Below are 21,193 nucleotides of genomic sequence, written 5' to 3' on the forward strand. Positions count from 1 at the left end.
CTGTGGTCCCAGCAGCTCACAGCCACCGATGGCCAAGGGGACCGTGTCCTGCGCAGGTGTCGTGTGCATCGGTGGGGACCTAGTTTGGGAAAATAACAGCAGACACGACAACATTGCCCCGGGTCTTTAACGCAAACAGAGCCTTTCCTGCAGCTCCTGCTATTATAAAAGAGAAGTATTTACTGACCACCGAGACTTTAGCCTTACATCAGTGGATAAAAGCCTGACGTGGTCCTCCAGCCCCCTGAAAGCTGGGGCATCCCCGTCGGCAGGGTGTCCCAGCCACCTGGTTCAGCTTTTGGACCTGCACCACCAGTGGCTTTAAACTGCCCTGGCCATGGGGATAGGGCCAGATCCAGCACCCCGAGGCCCTGTGAGCTCCCACGGAGGAGAAGTGCCGCACACCGTCCCACCCCCATCCAGCTGACCTGGTTCAACCAGTGGAGCCGAAGCACCCAGGATAGTTTTGCAGGACTGAATCTTCCTAGTACATAACCCCCTTTTTAAACAGTGCTGTAGAGAAAAACTGATTCAGTTAAAGACTTCGTTACCTGCACCGTATCCAGGGGAGAGAGATTTATTCTTTTCATTTGCATGGCCATTAGCTTGACTCGGGATGCCCACACACATCCTAACACAGCAGGAGCAGAGGTGCCAGTTTATGTGAGCATAATTATGATGGATCTTCACACCCCTTTACCCCACACAAGACCTGCTTGCCCATGCAGAACCAGGAATGATGGATTCTCCATCTGTCAGGAGCAACGTGGGCTCCGAGGCATGCTGGCTGCCAAGGTCTTCTGCCATGGAGGAGGAGACGGCGAGATCGAGATTCTCCCCAGGTGCCATGTGCAGTGTCACGGGATCACAAGCGAAGCATGGGGTGATACCACAGTCTATCAGAGCTTCCCAGGGTATTTACCACCCGCTTTCCCCAGCCGAGGGCTCTGGGGACAGGGGAGGCAATGGGAGCTTCTTGGCTGGACTGGGTGGAGGTTGGGACCACGCGCCTCCGCTCCCGACAGGGCCTTGAGCTATTCCCTGAGCCTCACCGCTTCTCAATTAAAACATCTGAAAAATGTGATAATGCTTCATTACCCACTTCCCAGAGCATTTTGAGGTGTTAATTAAGTAATGTTTATAGAAGCTGTGGTTACCCCGAGATGCACAGGCAGATAAGTGGCTACTTTTAATCAGGTTCTGAATCCTCGTGTGGGCACACAGACCTGCCCACAGATCCAGCCAAAGCCCACTGCGCTCTGCAGAGCATCACAGCATGGCCAGCGGGTCCGAATGTGAGTATGTCCCCCCTGAGCGGGGAGCAGGACAAATATTTACTGCTAAACCTCAGCAAAGCAGCAGGGAGCTGTTCATTGAAGGAACTGGGGAGGAGGAGGAGGACAAAACCTCCCTCCCAGCTGGGGATGGCATGAGAGTAGACCCCTTAACTGCTCACCCTGCTACATAAAAAACAAATTCTGGTTCCTGGGTATATTCAGGTATTGCAGAGGACTAACTTCTGCTTTAGTGATCCTGCAACACCAGGGCAGCAAAGACCCTGTTCTGGGAGGAGGGATGTCCCTGCGCCCATGGGACACGGGGACACCCACCAGCTGGGGGCTCTCAAGCAGAAATAAGGTAATGGAAGAAAATCCCCATTGCTTTGGTCATTGCCACAGCGGTTAGAGAAGCAGAAGCTGACCCCAAATGGCCAGGCTGGTGGGGGAGAAACTGAGCTGCTGGGTTTGCGATAGCCGGGGCTGCGCTCTATTATGGCAACGTACTTTATAGGGTTGAAGTAAATAGGTTTGCAGGTTGGGACTTGAGGCTGCACTTCTTCACCTTGGAGGATTCGCTCTTGTTCTTCTCTCCCTGCAACGGGGCACGTCTGCACGCATGTCAACAGGGACAGCATCTCCCTGGCGCTGCTGGTCCTGTTTAACTTGTTCAGGGGGCTGCGACCAACGCCGGTCCCCAGCAAACCCAAAGGGCCATCAAAAGAGCTCATAGCCCCGCTGCGGCTCTGCACGGCCCCGGGTGGGATCCCCATCCGAATTCAGCAGAGGCAACCCTGGGGTTTGCAGCAAGGGTTCGCTGCAAACCGGCCTCCTGGCTGGTGGAGCAGCACAGAGCAGCTGCCCTGCGTTGGGGAGGATTTTCGGGTTGTGCAAGGTGGAGGAAGGCACCAAATCCTCCTCCCTGGCCAGGTGAGAGCTGAAGCTGCTCCTCCTGTCTCACCCGTTGGGGGATAATTTTGCAATCTGCCGGCCCCTATCCAACACCCACCCTCAAAACCAGCGCGGTGGAGAGCAAGCACTGGGCTCCATTTTAGGACAGCCTGTGCCATGTTAAGTCATACAAATAAACAAATGCCCAGAAAAAAAAACCCAATGCGCACAAAAAACTCTCCGATCTGCCAAGCGCCCAGTACATCAGCAAAGCGGATCAGCTTCACACTGGCCTGCAAAATACTCCTGGCACTGCAGATTTTCCATGAGTGATCAGGCAGCTTTTCTGGGTATAAATTCAATTTATAATTCTAAAATTAGACCAGGAACATAGTAGGGTAGCCAAGAAAAGAAAGTTTTGCTGGTGAAAGCAGCCCTGCCCAGCAATTGCCCTGCAAAAGGTATATTACATAAATCCAGCCTGAAGCTGAAAACTCCGGCACTGCTGATGGGGAAATATCTGGTTGTAAATCCATTAAGCTTCACTGATCCGACAGTGCCAGAACGTCAGAGTCCTGCCTTTTTTTTTTTTTTTTTTTTTAACATCTTAAGCTCATTTAGCTAATGAGCTGCTTTACTCTTCTGAAGGGAAACAGTGCTAAGGGTGAGGATGTGCCATGGCTCGATGGAAGCATGGCAGGCAGCATTGGGAATGGTAATGAGAGGCCAGGAACCCCCCAGGGACCAGGGAATGGGGGACGGCTGTGCTGTCAGAGCCAACTGTCTGAATCCGACCCTTCCCAATCTGAGTCCAACCCTTCCCAAGCCCCCTGGCATGGGCTAGGAAATAACTTTCCTGCCGATTTTCCTTTCCCCAGCCACAGTCAGGAGCATCCTGAGGAGCCCCGAGGAGCGATGCCATCGGTACCCGGGCGAGGCTGGGGGCTGCCCCAGCCCCGTATGTGAGAGCCGACGTGCCAGGGACCCTGTACCCCAACCTGGATCCCGTGTCCCCCCCCTTGAGCTCAGCACTGAGGGACGAATAGAGCAGGTGAGCAAAGCCACGGCTGTCAGCGACAGCTCTGCCCCGGGGTTTGGGCTTTCCAAACCCACCAGATTTAAGGGCTGGATGAGGAATTTGCCTTTGGTCCCCAACACTGGGGCTCTGTTTGCAGAGGGCACCCGTCACTTTGAAATACGCCCGGCCCCGCCGGCACGCCAAAGGGCTGCTCCCGGTCCCGCATCTGGCACCGCCGGGTGTATATTACAGTGACAGCTCTGGAAAGGGCTCAGGGCTGTAAATGAAATCCCTGTCTCGGGGAGCAAGCTCCACACTGAGGGACTCTGTGGTCTGGTCTTCATCAATAAATCCTCTCGAGCAGGGCGGGGGAGCGGGGGGCTGTGGCTTCATGCCTTGGCCAGTCCACACCAGGCGAGAAGGGAGCAAAGCCGAAGCCCTCAGAGAGCCTGGGCTGTCTGCAGGGTTGCTCTGCTGCAGCAAAAGGATGAATCCTGGGTACAGATAGAGGGGGGTGATGCTTGTGCAACATCTCTGCAACCGTGTGTGTGCACGGACCAGAGACCCAAAGTCCTCACCAGGTTTGCTGCAGAGTGGCAGTCCCGTCTGCAAGCAGGGACGGATGCTGGCATCTCAAAAAGCGCCGAAAATGGCAATAGCTTTTCCCCACTGATCGGATCCCCAGCAGGTCACCGATTCCCACTGACCTGGGGACTCTGAGGAAAAGAAAATCAGGAGTGAGTCCCAACCCTGGTGGCACCTCAGCCGCAACCATGCACGGAAGGCAAAGCTGCTGCCCACACCCCAGCCCCAAATCCTGATCTGCCGGGCTCTGCCCGCAGCACTGAGTCACAGCAGCAGCAAAGATCCAGATCTGGTGCTGAGCACCTGGGCTGCCCCCGTGCCTTCCACCTCCAGCCACATCCAAGCCCAGCCCTGCCTCCCCGAACCGCGGGCTGGCACGAGCCCCAGTCTGGATGTCACCTTCCCAGGATGTCCCAGCTGGAGCCCCATGGCCCAAAATTCCAGGCGCTGTTCAGCCCTCCAAGGCACCAGCCTTGGGGAAAGGGCAGCACCGAGGTGGAAAGGGGCTGATCCGGCACCAGCGAGCATCGTAGGGAGCCCACACGGCCACCGCTGGCTCTGGTCCCAGTTGCAATCCCTTCCCAGTATACAGCACTGGGGAATGCAATGGGAATTAGTGCCTGAGCACATCAAAGCCTTCCCAGCTGGCACTCGGGGTTTCAGCCCCATGACGGCAGCAGTGGGTCTCACAACCTCCCTTCAGCCCTGGGGAGGTGCTTTGCCCAGGGCAGAGCTGAATTTAGAACTCAGCAATCCCGGGAAGTGCTTCCCATCAGCACCAGGGGGTTTGATTTTTCTTTTTTGTAGTAGAGCTGGGTATTATTTCCCCTGGCTCATTATTCAGTTATGGCTCTTGGGGCTGAGCAGCAGAGATCGGTTCCCAATCCCATTTCACGGCAGCTGATCCCGAGCTGCGCGAGCCGCGACAAGCCATGCCGTGCCTCACGCGGCTTTTACTTGCTGGGAGAGATCGCCCAGCCCTCGGAAAGGGTGGGTTCTGCCCAGGAAAGTGGGAGCAATGAATATTTTTTTTAATTGTTTCTCCAGACAGTGAGATCTCTGCTTATTTGCTCAAAACAAGGAAGCTGTTTTGCTGATCCAAGCGTGCTAAGAGCACGCAAGCCGAGCTCGCTGCTTGTGCTCGCTGGCGCGTGCCTCATTTCTTTTGAAAATCAGACGCTTTAGGGGAAAGTTTCTTCTTCCAGCTCTGTGCGCCCACATCTTGCATATGCAGGTGAGCCGGCACACCTCTGCTCTGCATGCAGATAAAGGCACAGGCAGGCTGCCGGCTGGGAGCCGGGCTGGGAGTGTGCTGGAGCCCGGCAAAAACCTCCCTGTGCCGCCGTGAGGCTGCAAAACCCAGGTCCCAGCCTGGCCTTTCACCTTTGAACCACAGAAAGGAGATTTTCTCCCTGGTCATCTCATGCATGGTTGAAGACTGAGTGCCCGGGTGCTTTGTCGCACCCCTCCTGCCCAAATCCTGGGGGACCTTCCACACTGCTCTGCGGGGATGCTCGGACACACGCCGCTCCTTGGTACCACCATGGTCCAGGTGGGACCTGGTCCCACAGCTATTTCAGGGCATCTAAGACTCCCCAAGGCTTTGGCTGATGGAAAGGAAAGAGTTTATCCCAACATCAGCATCCCAGGGAGGAATGAGGTCATCGCTGATGTAATGAGCTTTCTCATCTCCAAAGTTTCCGTTTTCCATCCCTGCTAGTAATTTCAAAATTTATGGGATTAGGGGAAAATTCTTAAAATTAGGGCAACATTCTTCAAAAACAACCACTTTGCTTTCAGGCTGTTTGTTTACCCCCTGCCTTTCCCAGCTTACTGAGCTGGGGGGTGTCATGGGTTGCTCTCCACCTCTCCTGTTGTTTTCACCCCAAAAAAAGGAAAAAGCAAGGGTTTTTTAGAAAGCAGAGCACTTTATCCGTTCTCTGGGATTATTGAACACTACTGCCAGCACTAAGTGATGGCACTCAGCATGATGGAGCATTAACAACCCCATAACCTCAATGGGGAAACTGAGGCAGGGGCAGGTGGAGCAGAGACCTGAGCCCAGGGCAGGACCTGGGACACTTCTCCCAGTGTGGAGGGACTGGGGACAGCCAGCACACCCTGGAGTGCTCCAGCTCACGTCCAGCTCCACGGATGCTGTACTCACACCGGCCCTGCACCCACCAGGATTCCTGTGGGGCTCGGCTTTGTGCATCACCTCTCCAGGTTTCACTGTAAAATGGGGTGAATAACACTCAGTTTGGTGTCTCCCAAGGGTTCGAAGAGGCTGCAGCTGGTGAGGCCACGCGGGGAGCGATGACAGCAGGGCAGCTGAGCGGTACGTGTTCCCTTCGTAGAAGCCGTGCGTGGTGCCAGAGGGAGGAGGGATGCACGGGAGCATCTCGGGACCCGGTAGGAGATGGGTCCATCAGGCTCAAGTACAAAAGCTGCCGCGACTTTTCCCATCTTCAGTCCCCAGCAACATGGTCCCAACATGAGCCCTGCAGTGCCTTCCTCAAGAAAATGCCCTGCCCACCTCATCCCAGAGAAATGCAATTTAAACAGCTCAAAGAGTAGAGGAAAAGCCTGGTTTTTTTCAGCTGGGCTTTCAGTTCCCCCATTTTCCGAGCCATCACTCTCTGCTTTGCCCGTGCCCCCAGCCCAGGGCTGAGGCAGGGTGGACAAAAATGCGTCCGCGGATGAGCCTGCTGCTTTGTGCATGTCTGTGGTTTAGCAACTGATTTCACTTTCTAGATTTGGGCTTTGTCCTGTTTCTAAGACTTTCCAGAACACCACATACACAAGAAGCTTCTCTTTTATTGGACTTTTTCTTTCTATTTTAGGTTGAAACCTGAATAATCTGAAACGAAAGAACATCCTCACACTGGAAGCAGCCCGGTGTGCGGCACAGCCCTGAACATGACCACGGAGAGTTTTGCAGAGTTCCTGAATAAGCTCAAGGAAATCCATGAGAAAGAGGTCCAAGGTAAGGAGACATAACAAGTCTTCTTAAAAACTGGCTAAGGTCCATTTCTTTGTCATGCCACCTTGATCTGTTTAGTTTCGAATAACCTGAAGGGTGGAGGAGCAGGTGTGGATTAGGGAGCTTTGGGAATTAGGGCTCAGCAAGCATCACCCACAGGGATGGATGGGGACACAGGGTGACAGCCTGGCCCTCAGGGGAGCACACCTTCCGATGGCACCTTGGTATCTCTCACCGGTGGAGAATGAGGTTTACCGAGAAAATTGCTAACTTTTTGGATGAGGTGGAGCAGAAGAGAGAGGGTGTTCCCACATCCCATGTTCCTGGAGAGCAAGCCATGGAGGTGTTCAGTCCCTGCAGGAATCCCACTTGCTCCAAGCATTAATCACGGGGGATTTGGCTTCTTTCCTGCTCCTGCTGCCCCGGTCTATGATAAAGGTGAACTGGGAGGTTTGCAGAAGTGACATGCACACCTGCTGGGCATCTTCTCTGAGCGACGTGGATTGGAGTATATTTGGATACTGAGGGATCAAAGGGAAAGTGGAAAGATGCAATAATCTATAAGACAGAAGCAGCAGGAGTATGAGGCTCTGTTAAAGAAAACCTTAGAGTCAGGTTGGATAGTTTATTCCTCTGGGGAATAAACTATTCCTCAGGTCATACATTATTAAAATAAGAACTATTAGGTTAAGCAACCAAATGCCAAATCCAATTGTTTTCCTATTAGAATAATTCCCAGTATCAATATTATGAACAAAACAAGAGCGCTTTTGGAGGATTCTGGCTTATGAATTCATTCTTCTCTTGTGTAATTTCAAGCCATGTGAGAGTTAGAGGAAACTGTTGAGCAATTTAAACCACATGTTTACATCTACTTTGCATAAAATGGATTTGACAAGATGTAACGTCTGCAGATCCATCAGCGAAAGCTGTTCTTGTTCAGCTGTAAATATCCTCCAAGATGCTTTGCAGCCCTGAGTTATAAAATACTGCCCACCTGGGAAATGCGTGCTGTAACAAGAAATAAGTAGAAACAGAACTGAAACAGACTTTTTGGAGGTGGGAGGGAAATGCAGACTCATTAAACAGTGGAAATACAAAATGTGCTCACATTTTGTACAACTTTTCCAGCTATGTTAAACTGTGATATTGTTTAACACAGGCAATGTGATATTCCTTCTCAGAAATAAGGTTGGTAAATTGATGAGGTTTCTGCAAAGCCAGGCACCCTCCTGAAGTTCTCTCATCGCATTTTGTTTCTATGTGCCGGGGAATTGGCAATAAATACCCACCTGCCCGTCTCTGTTAATTATTCCAGGTCTGCAAAGCAAGCTGATGGAGCTGACGACAGAGAAGTGCCGGTGAGCAATGCCACATCTGCTCTACCCACGCCACGGCGGGACGGAGGGCGGAGGGGACATTACACCGCTTCATTTTCAGACCTCCCGGGCACTCCTCCAAGGCTGCCTGATTTCGAGAGCCTGGTTTGCCTTTCTGGCCCTGCCAAATTCAAACTTCTTGGTGGCTTTTGCCGTGCAAGTCCTCAGCCCAGGCAGGGCTTGGGGTGATCCCAGCCTACCTCCAGTTTGCCTTCCCACCGGCAAGTGATGCTTGTGCCAAGGGGCTCTTGCTCTATTGGGAAGCAATAAACTGGGACAAAGCAAGCTGCTGACTCCAAGGGCGGGTGTCACAGGGCAGCATCTGGGCTCTAACATATTTGTTTCCCCTCCTGCCACACAAGCAAAAGCAATTCAGCCATACCGGTGTGAACAGCACGGCAGGCTTAGGGCAGAAATCCTTTCCCTTGACAGGGTGCTGCAGATAAAGGCACATATTTGGGGGAGAAATCTAATAACCCTCTTTTCTTTGTTCTGTTTCTTCAATTAGCGATGCTCAGAGAATTGAAGAGTTGTTTGCTAAAAATCACCAATTAAGGGAACAGCAGAAGGTCCTTAAAGAAAACGTAAAGGTGTTAGAAAACAGGTAAGATTTCTTTTTCAATAGGGTGGTGCTTGGTGGCAGCGAGTGCACCCTCCTAGGGGGAGCGTTTGGGGTTTGCTGTCTTCCCAGAAGCGAGATGTAGCACATGAACCTCTTTTTTGCTCATACATGGCTGCTGGGAGAGCTGGGGGAGCCCGGGCACATGCAGAAGAGCTTTCCTAAGCTGATGGTGGTGGGACTGGATCTGGGGGGATGGAAGGACCAGGGCTGGGCTGCACGGGTGATAACCCCTCTCACCAATTCGGGGTGATGGGCTGGGTGTTCACGCTTCTCCGTGGGGAGGGCAGGAGCTTATTTCCCCCATGGGAACTGTGTGGCAACAAGCTGCCGGCCATGGATTTTCCTCCAGGCTGCGAGCGGGTCTCTGCGACAGATGCATGGTCACCCAGGAACTGGCAAAAAAGAAGCAGAATGAGTATGAGACCTCCCATTTCCAGAGCCTGCAGCACATCTTCATCCTCAGTACGTACCACTGCCTGCTGTAAGCTCGGCTTCGGCTGGCTGAGTCTTTGCTCAGTTAATGCCTCTCCCAGGTATTTGCACGTGAGCCCCCCCCGGTGACCAGGCACCCAGGAGGGGTTTGGGGAGGAGGGAGGGAGCCGACACAAGTGTGGGGACCTTGAAAAATTGGATCTGACCAGGACTGTGGATGGCAGCCTACATCCCCCCCGCCAAAGCAGAGGTGACTGCTCACACAAAGCAGCAGCGCTGGGAAGTTGCAGTCCTCTGTACCTCCAGAAAAATGAGAAATTCTCATGCCGAGAGCAGCCCCGAGCTGGCCAGGCCATGTCAGCTGCCTGGAAAAAAGATGCATTTGGCACCGCAGAAGCAACACTCTGGCAAAGACAGGAAAGTCATAGCAGCAGCTCAGCACGGGTAAATGGAAATCAAGCAACACTTGTGATGGATCTTCTCCTGAGCCTTTGGCAGAGCTCCCAGCACCACTCAGGCTCGGAGTGTTTTTCCCTGGGGATCTGGCTGGCCCAGGGAAGGTCGTGGGGGTAAAGGAGATAAGGCATTAGGAGGGATGGAGAGGTGCCAGCAGCTTTTGGGTTATCTCCCCTGTTATGCCATTGCTCCCAGAGCGCTGCTTTCGAGCAGGAGTGAGCTGAGGCAGCAGCCCACCCTGCCTGCTCTCACCGCAGCACCCGGCTGCTGGGTGCTCACAACTCCCTCTGCCCTTCGTCCGATCCCCCCCGAGGCCCCCAGCCTTCCCTCTAACACAGGACCCCCTCGTTGGGGGCGGCTGTGGTGCTCCCAGTCAGGATACTGGCTGTGTCCATCCCATCGTGCCACAGCCACCACCCCACCTGAGTCGTGCCCTCCCCTTGAGCTGGATGGGCTGCAAAGCAGACCCTAATCCTTACAAATCGAAGCTGGAAAGTTGCTCCCTTTTATCCCTTAGCCCCCGGTGTGTTTTCAGAGAAGGAAGAAAATTCGGCATCCCCCCAAAACCTGGTGCCATTCCCTCCTCCTCCCCCATGCACCCCAGCAAGCTGCAAGGAGCATCAGCTCTCTCCTTGCAGCACCTGAATGCGCGGCACAACTTGTGTCCCTGCAGCTAACGAGACGAACCGCCTGAGGGAAGAGAACAAAACTCTCAAGGAAGAACTGAAGAGACTCCGGAGCCTGGAGTAAGCTCTCTGCTGGGTTTCATTCATTATGAGGGGTATTGGTAAGGACAGAGGCATCCCCACAGCTGAGCAGGGCTATGGCCAGACCACGGTGTCCTCAAGGGGTATTTTAGCATCTAATTCCTACAGATTCCTGTAGATGTTAGACACCGAAACACCCGTAATGGTCTCTAAGTCCTTGTTGGCCTTCGCTCACTCCCCTGTTCACCTGCACCCAAGGATTCAGTTTTTGGGGGAACAAGGGTATTCAACACCCCGGCACAGGGGATTGCTCATGGGAAGCAAAGCCCTGGGCTGCTCACCTTGGCCACGGACCTCAGCCTGGGCTTCCATGGCTCTTCCATGGCACCAGGTCCTCTCCTGCAGCCGGCAGAGAGGGTCTGGAGGAAGCAGGTTGTGTCATGGGGGAAGGAGAGTGACAGGCAAGGGACTGAGGCAGGGCAAAGAGGGAGAAGGGTTCTGCACCAACAGGTTCATATCCCAGCAGAGCACTGTGCTGAAAGCCAAGTAACCTGCCAGACTGGCCAGTATAAACAAATCAGCTCATTCCTCAAGGGTTTAAAGTCCAGAGGAATTAGCACCGAGGGATTAGTTTACAAATGTGTTTTCTTTGGAGCACGGAAGCGCCATTTGCTTAAAGAGAAATTCTCGCTTTTACTCCTTGGTGCTTCCCAAGGCCTGAGGAGATTCAGAGCTGTAGGTCAGGCTGAGTTTGCTGGGCACCGAGTGCCTCTGCTCTTCCCTGGGCTGCTGGATAGGAAGATTTCCAGCCAAACACCCATGTCATCATCAGGATCGAGCCAGGACTTTGTCCAGGACATAAGCATGTGTCTCTGAGACTCAGTGACTCCCTCGTAGTGACCAAGAGCATCAGCCCCACCAACTCGATATGGTGAAGAGGTATAGCTACCACATCCCTGTGCTGAATCCATCCCTACACCAGGCTGAAAGGCCAGCCAGGGACATACAGGTTCTCACAGGGGTTTTGCAATCGCCACAGTTGGGTTTTGGCTTACCCAACGTCGGGGCTTCCTGCGATGTTACCCACAGCCAGGGGAAATCAGACCTTGAGCTGTCATGTTGGCTCTGTCCCATGCTCCAGACTGCAGCTGAGCTAGCGATAAGCTGTAATGGAAAGAAGTGAGTCTGTGGATCCGGTATATCCACATACATATATATAAATATGTATATTTATATATCGGGCTTTATAACTTGGACCTCCCACTACACTGGCTCTCAAACCTTCCGTCTGCCCCTTCTCATTCATTCATGTCCTTCTTCTTTCAACAGGGACAGGACAAAGCACCCAGGAGTCACCTCCAGAGAAAGCACCTCCACCCCCAGCTCTCCCTTGGCTTTACTGTCCCCAGTGAGCAGGAACGCTGGCATGGAGAAAGCAGCTCACAGGGGAGCAGAAGAAGCCCACCATGACGTGCCAGGCCTCGAGCTGGGAGAAGGTGGGTGCTGCTGGCTCCTGCCACACTAGAGGGACCTGGGGATGGGAAGAGTGACTGAGCCACGGTGGAAAGCTGCTCTGGGAAAGGGTCTGGAGAGCAAAGATCAAGTTGTTGGCAGCTCAGATGGACATTGCCATGGGCAGAATAGCTGCTGCGGGGGGGAACACATGTCAAGGGAGAAACACGCTGCTCTGCCTTAGAGCAAAAGAGTGCTTGGGTACCCTCACTGTAAGACGAGTGCTATGCAGGTGTGGACCCGCCACCCATTTCATGCAGAGACCGTGTCGTTGCCTTGCTGCCACCCACACATGCGATGGAGGGTATGTTCAATTAGGTGCTGCCTTGAGCCAGGCAGAAATTTTGGCTTGAAATCTTCAATAGGAGGTGGTTGGTGCCAGCCAGTGGCATCCCTGGGAGGCTGCGAGACTCCAGCACACTGCAGGGCAGGGCAGCTTGCAACAGCTCTGCGGGACCATCACAGTGGCTGGTTGTGTCTTTTTTTGCAGAAAAGCCTGCAGGACAGAGAAACTCTCCAAGCAGTAGGACTTCCCCAGGCACTGTCCTCCAAGAAGTCAGCCTCGCAGAAGTGGTGAGTTGCCAGAGGTAGCCTGATGTCCTCAGGCCTTCTCCCCACCACTGTGGTCATCTGAACTGGCTCAAGAGAGGTAGACTGGGATAGAGAAAGAGTAGGGGGCACTTAGTGGGTGAAACAATTAGCCAAACTTGGGCAGTTTGCCATTGCCAGAGCCAAGGAGGGCACCTACCAAACGCCAGATGCATCCTCTCTGCAGAAACTGCCACTCGCTGCAGGCAAAGCGTTTGGAGTTTGGCACCGGCTCCTGTCCCTGCTGTGAGCGCGCACATCTTTGTTTGCTCCTGTGTTTATCCTCCATGACGACACGTCTAGCATCCTTGAGTCCTCTGCCCATTGCTCTGGTTCCTCTCTCAGATGTTTTGCTGGGGAAAGCTCTGAGGAGTGAAGGACCTGGGGAGATTGTGCTGAGCCACAACTGAGTGTAGCTTATCCCGAGTTACAGAGTCAGCTCTCCACTATCTGGGCAAGCAAGAAGTTGGAGCATTGTGAGTGTTGGAAAAGCCTGGAGAACATGTAAACTGTGGGAGTTGTGGGTACTGAGAACAAATACACCACAGCAGCCCTGCCCAAGAGCATTGCAGATGTCTCTCCATCTGCAGCATAATGAATACTGGTATTTTCGGAGGGCCTGGCATTCAGTGGTTGCCATTTTGTGCATTGATGCAAGCCACTCTCTTTAAAACACAGAGACTATGTGTCAGCTGAGGGATGCTGAGTGATATGGTGATATTGAGCATTGGGAGATGAGACTGCAGGACCTGGAGCCCTGTTCCTGGTCGTGGGAACTCAAGCCCAGATGAACACCCACATAGATGCTTCTGTTCTGGCACAGGCTTTGCTTACCTGAACTCCACAGAAAACTTGAAAGAGCAGGTGAAAAGGGGTTTTGGTAAGGCTGCAGGCAGACCATAAGGATAATTAATAGGGATCACAGGAAGGGTTGGTGACATCTCCAGGTGGGCAGGGGAAAGTCAAGTCAGAACATGTGGTGAGCCTTTCATGACAGCAGATGGAGATGATGATGTCCTGGCCTCACAGCCAGGTACCCCACTGGAAATACATCCATCAAATTAGTGCATGCCAGGAGCTTGCATGAATAAAGTCTAGTGGGCTGACTAGGGGTCAGGGAATTTGCAGGGTCTTATCTTGGTTAAGCCACTGAATCACGGCTTGACTTGAGGGGAGGCACAAGACCTCCTGGGCTACAAATCTGTGCAGCCAGAAAATAGAGTATTGTAGATCCCGCTAGAAAACACGAAGGGAAAATTTCCTGGGAAAACCAATAAAAATATGGTTGAGCTGTTGACCAGACCTGTATCACACAGAGCACTTAGGAGCTGTCTTGTTCACACTGGTGAGGAGCTGCATCTCTGCTTGGCGGGGCTCCCCTTCGCCGCGAGCTTCCCGGGGTGCACAGCAGAACGGCTCACCGCGACATTCTCCCCTCTGCCGCAGGTGTCCCAGAGGATCGCCAACCAGCTGCACGGAACCATCGCCTTGGTGAGACCCGGCTCCAAACCCTGTCTCCTGGAAAAAAGTCCTTCGGGGGCAGCAGTGTCCCCATCGGCAAGGAAGACCCCTCTCCCGCCGGAGCGTGAGCGGAGCCCCAGCCTTGAGGCGTGAGTTACCTGCTCGTGGGTTGTGGTGCGGGCCTGATCCGTGGCCCGTTGTAGCTGTCCCACCGTGCAGACTGCGATGAGATGGCCAGTATTTGCTATATCTACCCACCTTCTTCTCCAGACTTCTCCCACAGCCTTGGGGGAGGAGGGGGGTGGGGGGTCTCCCAGTTTACACCAGCAAAAAATGACTGGAATCCAGCCTGACGAGATCAGCCTCTGGTTACACAGACCCATAAAGAGAAGCGGGTGCCCCCACCTCCAGCCGGGAGGAGAAGGACTTGCTTCACAGGAGGTAGCAATCCCTGCTCCTCCTTATCTTTTCTAATGGGCTTTTCTGCAGGACTCAGCACTTCCCTGGGCTTATCCTCCTCATTGATTCCAGAAGCACAAAGGGCTGAGCGAAACCAGTGAGTTCACCTGTAGGGACAGCAAATTTCCCAGAGTGGGAGTGGATCTGCCAAGCATTCCCAGGAAAAGCCTGCACATGCGGAAGCTGCCAAATAACCAGTGACAGCAGGGACTGGGTTTGCAGGGCAGGTTCATGCACCATTCCAACCTTCTTAGCATGGCTGTAAAAATCTCCCATTGAGTGAGATTAGGAGAGGGTGGGCTGTTCCTCTGTCCTGGAGGTCTTCAGGCCCACCAAGGTGCTAAGAAAGCCCAATGAGGGGTAATTAGGATGCTTCTGGCTGTAAGACACGGTTTGACAAGTGACTTCTCAGCAGCGGTGCTGACGCGAGCGGTCACTGCATCCCCCCACTCGCTCAACCCCATCCCTGGAGCTGCCGTGGCCCAGGGACGGGAGAACGTTGTTGGACGGTGGGATGGTGATGGCTTCTTGCGGTGTGAGCACTGCAGAGACCTGCTGCCGGCTGCCTGACCCCCGCGGCCACTGGGACCCTCGTCCCCAGCACAGCACCCAAAGGCAAGCATGATGCACGGGCCGAGAGCCGCAACAGGGCACAGAAAGAGCAGGAGAGACTATGCACATCACTTGCAGGAGCTGGGAAATCGCATGAAAATTCTCTAACTGATGTGATTTTTTTTTCCTGCTCTTTTTAGTTATTTAACAGCAAGCAAACCGGACTCCCCCAAGGTTGCTCCATCCTATGAAAATCTAAAACTGACTGCCCGGAGAGAGCAGCTCTGCCTCCTCCACAAGCACCTTTCCCTGCACCAGTTGGGGCTGGCAAGCAACTGCGCTTTGGCCGACCGGGACGGCAGCAGCTTCTCCAGCCATTTGCTCAGGGCCAAAGACGCCGACGGCAGGACACGGTCGCACGATGGCTGGGAAGATCGCACAGCCTTGCTGAAGCTCCCTGCCGCCATGGTATACGTGAGGGATCAGCACCTGGAGGAGAAGTTACACCTCCTCAAGCACAGGGAGCGGCTGCAGTATTTCCTCATGCAGCAATGCCAGTCAGGCGAGCGGGTAGATGGAGACCCAAAGCCTGCGTCCGAGGAGCGGGCCCTCTCCCCGTGGCCAAGCGTCACGCCAGGATGCAAGGAGGAAAGGTCCTTCCCGGAGGATGCTGCTGATGGGAAGGAAGAGAAAGAGCTTTGGCTGAGCCAGGACAGCTCTGAGCTCCGAGAAAAGGCGAAGGCAGCAAGGGACGATGGTGCAGACGTGCCGCTGGATCTATCAGACTCTGGCCGTGGCAGGGAAACAAGCTGGCACAACCACCGGGAGCCACGGGGGTCCGGCAGCCCACAGCCGAGCCCCGGGGAGAGCCTCGCTGTGCCGGCAGCCCGTGGCCCCTGCGGGAGACACGGGGCAGAGCGGGACAACTTGCGTTTCCCCTACTGCTGGCCCAATGCCACCCAGGTACTGCCTGGTGATGTCGAGGAGGAGGAGGAAGAGGAGGAAGAGGATGCAGCTGTGGTGAGTACAGCTCGTGTTGGCATCAACCGTGGCCCCTTCCCCTCCCCAGGGTGTCCGGCACTGGTGCTGGCACCGTTCCGACCATCATTAACGTCCCGTGGGAGGATGGCTTTGCTGTGCGTGAAGCCAACGGGGACATATTTGCACATGGTAAAGTCACGGCCGCTCAGCCCTGGCTCTCGTTCCCCACCTCCCCTCCCCTCCGGCACCCGTGGGGTTTCTGTCCGGGTCCAAGGACCGGCAGCGCCTGTGCCCCGTCCCGCAGGTTGGTGCAGGAGGCATGCTGGGCTTCCCTGCAACACACCACCAGTGCATAGAAATGCCTCCGCGATGCTCGTCCCCACGGGTGTCACAGCCATCACGCTGGGGCTGGGGACAGCCCTTTCGTCCTGCCTGGCAAAGGCATTTGTGCTCCCTGTATCCTACAGCTCGCACCCTTGCAGGCACATCCGACAAAAAACTCCGCGCCGAGCGACCCAGAGGCCCTTCCAGAGACGGGGGTGAGACTGGATGTCAGCGCACAGAAGGGAGAAGCAGGTAAAAAGCCCCAGGCAAACGGGACATTTGAGAAGGCAAGAGCAAATGGTGCGTTTTGGTGAAGGTATCTTACAGCCAGGAGCTCTCTGTGCTGGGCTCTGCACGCACCTGCAATCCCCGCCGAGCGAAGCAGTAACTAACCAGCACGGGACACCCTTCCAGTGACGTGGGTGCTCCTGGCTCCCAGCTATCAGGGGAGCTTTGGGTTTCACATTTCTGTCCTTGAGGGCTCAATTTTCAACCCTAGGGATGCCCAAAATTCAGGTTGAGTATCTGTAGGGAGAAAATAACCCCGGCTGTTCTGGAGAAGAGCCCGGTATCTCTGCCCAGCTCAGACCAGGAGCCACCCGTGGGTTGCCTTTGCACACTCTGCAGAGCACCCTGCACTCAGCTGCTGAGTGGCACGGAATTCTCCGGGAGCTAAAGAGGTCAGTTTAGCACCGACCCATTGGCAAAACCTACTCCACAGTAAGCAGCAACAAAACACTGCTGCTCCTGTATTACCCGCCCCTCTCAGGGAAGCAGAAGCTCAGAAGCCGCCCCAGCAGAGATGGGGAAAATGCAAAAGTTTTACAGGACTAGCACTGGAAAAACCATCCCTGTCCATGCCCCCTTAGTCCGAAGTGTGCCCTGTGCTGGCACAGCGCATAGGGTTAAGCGTGGAGCGAGGGATGCTGGTACCTGCAGCAGGTAGGACAGGATGCTCTCCTCCTTTTCCCTGCTCCATCCCCTATAAAAGCCATTTCCATTCCCCAAACCAGCAGTGCCCTTCGTCTGGGGACACAGTGTGCTTTCTCCCTGCCTGACCTATGTGGGACGTGGGTGCCAGGTTTCCCCGGGTGGGTGGGAGGCAGCAGCCATGGGCAGCGGAGCGGGAAGCACGTCTGCCGAGAGCTGCTCGGTACCAGCCTTACTGGCTCGGCCAGAAAGTTGAGCTCGCCTGGATTAGTCGGTCTGGGCGTGTCGGAGCGGTTTGGGAACACTCTCCGGAGCAGGATTTTGCACAGTGGAAAAAAAAAAAAAAGGGGGGGGGGGGGGGAAGTCCTCTGTGATTTACATGCTAAGGAGATATCATCACAGCAGAAGAATTTCAGCTGATTACATTCTGGGTGTGGGAATACAGGACTTTCTTCAGTTCTCACCTTAAGGTTGACACAAAGCCCAGGAAACAATACACAAATACTTCTGTGCTTTCTAGCGAACCTTAACCTGTGGAGGGATAAAGGGAGGATGGGATCAGACTACAGGGGCTCTAGGGGTGCCTGAAAGCAGCACCGTCTGCTCTCCCACCTGGGCAGGGGCAGCAAGGGAGGCTGCCCTGCCAACAGTCCCACCATGGCTAGACCTGGGTGTCAGGAGCAAGAAAAATTGAGGTCCTGGAATGCCCCTGCCCCTCGGAAGAGGGCACAGCTCTGTCCCCAGCCCTTTCTGCCCCTCCACGGCCAGCACGGGTGTGCCGATGTGGGTGCAAACAGGGTGATGCCACCACCAGCGAGGCTCGGTCCCTGGCCCGGGCAGCTTGGCTCCGTGCAAAGTTGGGGTGCGTGTCTGGTGCGTGCAGGTACGTGTCTGGGGTTGTGTAGCCTCCGGGGCTGTGCACAGCAAAATCTTTCGGCTGGGCAGGGAAGAAGCTCCCCTGCCTTTCCTTCCTCTGCTCCTCGGCACACATTCCCTGCCAAGAGCCGCCAACCGGCACTGGTAGCAAACTTGAGGATTGTCCATTTTGGCCTCTACACCCAGACACGCTTCTTCCCACCTGGGTCTCAAATGGGAAGGTGCAGTCTGGGGTTTTAAATACCCCTCAGCTTCCCAACCTGCACATAGCCACAGACTTCAGGGCAGCGCTTGCGACCTTGGGGTAGCAAAGTCCTACGGATACAGCTTTATTGGGAGCTGGTTCCTCAACAGAGTCCTGTTGGATCTCCCATAAACATTCATTTCAAGCCACGTAGCTCGCAGTGGCTCTGCTTTGCAACGCAGTTTGTTGCTGAAACTGTCTTCTGCCTCGATGGCTCTCAGACCCATCTCAGGCCGGTGGCTTTGCATCTGCTCGTGAGCTTGTCGGGGTCCTCACCAGCCAAAAAACCCTTCTTTTGTGTTTCCTTAGATGACAATGATGCTGAGTCTGGGAAGCAGGAATCTGATGAGCCAGACACGACGGACAGCGAGGTGTGTTTGCTCTCCTCAGCCCAATAGCTTAGGCCATCAAGGTCCAAGAGGCGTAAGACAGGTTGTCCCCACCCAAGCTCACTCCAGAAGGTGACGGCTTTTCCTACATGAGGTGCCAAACCCCATTCCGACACTGTTACCCAACTTGATGCTGAGGGATAGAGATATCACTCTTTCCAGCTAGTCAAGAGGGTTTATGAACAACAGTATTTGTCACCACTCCATAGCAATGGTCACAAAGGTCCCCAGCAATGCAGCCAGGCCATCAGCTCCCTGGGAAAGCCAGGGTAGTTTGTAGACTGACTGTTCTTCTCGTTGGTGTAGGTGGCTGCCACATATGAAGATGATATCCTACAAGAAGCCCAGGCTGATGGGAAATATTTTTGCACCAAAGACAAGGCTCATGCACTGCAGAAGAAGAGAAAAAGAGGACAGGACCCCTGGACAAAAGGTAGGGAGGAGGAGTTCCTCGTGGCATCAGCTCAGGGCTACAACTTCTGCTGCTTCCCAAGGGGCTCCCATGAAAAACACCCGAGGGCACCGGCCGCCTTCCCTGCAGCGGATACGAGGGTGTTCCTCCACCGAGTGCACGCCATGCTGTGCCGTGGTTTGGCAACGGTTGTGTCTCCAGCCAGAGGAGCCCCTGGTAATGGTTAGCCAGGGGGGAGCCTGGGCAGGGTGGCCAGGAGAGCACTCCTCAGCACCTAAGCTAACAGGGCTAAGTCCCTTGTGTTTGCTTAACCGGTCAGAGAGGTGGTGGCTGGAGAAGGCCAAATTCCCAGGGCTGAGTTATTGACGTTCAGAGAAAGGTTTCTGCCAACCCTTGTTGATCTTCCCGTGTGGCTGCGGAGGTTTCCCTGCTGACAGAGGAATGTGTTGTACCCGTGTTTCCTACAGGTGAATAAGCAGAAAACTCCTCCTGATAAGGGCAAGGATAAGACAGTGTGCCTGTCAAGTCTTAAAAAGTACTCTGTCAGAAATACCCCTCTACTATAGCCCACTTTGTACTGTTGGTAATGACAAGGAAATGTTGACCCAATTATAAATGTAGAGAGAGCGTTGCTTAAGCATGAAGGGAGCTTGTTTAACAGGCAAGCGCTGCCCCTTGCTCTGTGCCCGGCCTTCGGAGGTGCCTACTCGCTCGGGGACACCACCGCAGCTGAGCGAGAAGAGGATTTGCTCTACAAAACCAGCTGCCCAGAGCAATGGAGAAGAAGCTGCCCTGTGGTCCCCAGGGCAGACACCATCCAACCCTCTGGGACTGGATGGGGATGTCCCAAGTGAAGGGCTGGAGGCAGTTGTGGCAGGAATGGGGATGGAGAGGTATAAGCCCTCTCTCAGCATGTGGTGTGTGCTGTGTACTGTACTGGAAGGGGGAGAAATCCAAGAAATGCATCCCGCTGGTCTGGGTACCCTCTCGGGTATGCTCCTGCACCAGGTCGGTTCTCTGCCTATTTCTGCTTCGCATGTTGTATCTGTTTCCAGGGTCACACCAGCCTCCCCCAGGTACCCATGCATCTCACATGTGAAAGGGGTTTCTTTTTATCTTTCCTTTGCTGAACTTTGCTTCCTCCTGCACTGTCCCTATTTTGGGATGAGGCCACGCTGACCTCGTCCATGTAAAGCCATTGCTCTGTGGTTAACTCCTGCAGACATCTTGCTGTTTGCAGGAGCTAAGAAGTCAACGAGAGGGAGAAAGAAAGTCAAAGTGGAGCAGTGCTCGGCAGCGATCACGACGGAACTGGAGAACTGCTCCGCTTCCCACAACGATACCTCTGAGGAGAGCTAACAGCAGGGCAGGACGAGAAGCAACACAGACGCTGCAGACCAAAGGAGAGGGCTCGGAGACCTCAGCATCCCACCCATGCTGGGAGAGTGACTCCTCCTGCCGTGCTGGGCCAGGCAGTGGGGAATTCATAATGACTCATTAATGAGTAGATCACCCTGAAAATCCTCACTTGGTGCCCCGGGAGATGCTAAGCAAGGAAGAGCCATGCAGGTGATACTGGTGGAGCAGCGCATTCGGTGACCCCCAGCCCTGCACCGGGGCAGACCCTCAGACTGGTGCTAGGAAGAGGAGATGCTCTCTTCGCAGCACTCACCCTGGGTCAGGACCACGTTCTTCCCTGGGATTTCATGCAAGGAGAACGGGCTACCCAGACCCCGCTCCCCACGTACGATGTCCCGTGGCTGGCCGAAGAGCAGTGACCAAGCTGAACACCGCAAGGCCCCATGCACAAGCCTGAACTGATTAAATCCCTACCCAGGTTTCATACATGTGTGGGTCCTGTTTGACCTGGAGAAAGCCCATGGTTTTCTTTTCTAGTTAAGTGAGGAGCAAGCACGTGGGCGGGCAGGTGGGACATGTCCCTGGAGAGGGCAGGGAGAAGAGCATGGGAAGGGAGGGCTTGAGTGCTCCCTCTCCCCAAGGTGTCCTGCATGCCTGGAAAAGGCAGGTGTGTGAGACCCAGCTGTGGCTCACAGCAGAGCACCAGCTCAGTGGTTCACGCTGACCTTGGCGGGAATGCTGGGACTTTGTTTTCAC

At 54.4% G+C, this 21,193-nt stretch overlaps 1 protein-coding gene across 2 annotated transcripts; it reads left to right on the forward strand.

The window, feature by feature from the left end:
- Positions 1-6,619: 6,619 nt before the first annotated feature.
- Positions 6,620-21,193, forward strand: RBBP8NL (RBBP8 N-terminal like). 2 transcript variants are annotated; one of them, XM_069803780.1, is made up of 13 exons: positions 6,620-6,757; positions 8,073-8,115; positions 8,642-8,737; positions 9,105-9,217; positions 10,317-10,389; positions 11,680-11,846; positions 12,353-12,435; positions 13,897-14,060; positions 15,123-15,942; positions 16,371-16,479; positions 18,587-18,648; positions 18,973-19,099; positions 20,319-21,193. In XM_069803780.1, the coding sequence occupies exons 1-13, from the start codon at positions 6,691-6,693 to the stop codon at positions 20,435-20,437; spliced, it is 2,043 nt and encodes a 680-aa protein (XP_069659881.1). In that variant the 5' UTR covers positions 6,620-6,690; the 3' UTR covers positions 20,438-21,193. The 2 variants fall into 2 exon arrangements, with proteins under 2 accessions (XP_069659881.1, XP_069659890.1); XM_069803789.1 differs by having other exon boundaries at positions 16,386-16,479.

The sequence above is a fragment of the Haliaeetus albicilla genome, chromosome 2, assembly GCF_947461875.1.
Source record: "Haliaeetus albicilla chromosome 2, bHalAlb1.1, whole genome shotgun sequence".
In the NCBI taxonomy this organism is placed as follows: Eukaryota; Metazoa; Chordata; class Aves; order Accipitriformes; family Accipitridae; genus Haliaeetus; species Haliaeetus albicilla.

Excerpts from the sequence above, each read along its gene's own strand:
- RBBP8NL (XM_069803780.1), top strand. The coding sequence starts at position 6,691 with ATGACCACGGAGAGTTTTGCAGAGTTCCTGAATAAGCTCAAGGAAATC. Across the intron at positions 8,116-8,641 it reads CTGACGACAGAGAAGTGCCG|CGATGCTCAGAGAATTGAAG; the intron begins GTGAGCAATGCC and ends TTCTTCAATTAG. Across the intron at positions 19,100-20,318 it reads ACAGGACCCCTGGACAAAAG|GAGCTAAGAAGTCAACGAGA; the intron begins GTAGGGAGGAGG and ends TGCTGTTTGCAG.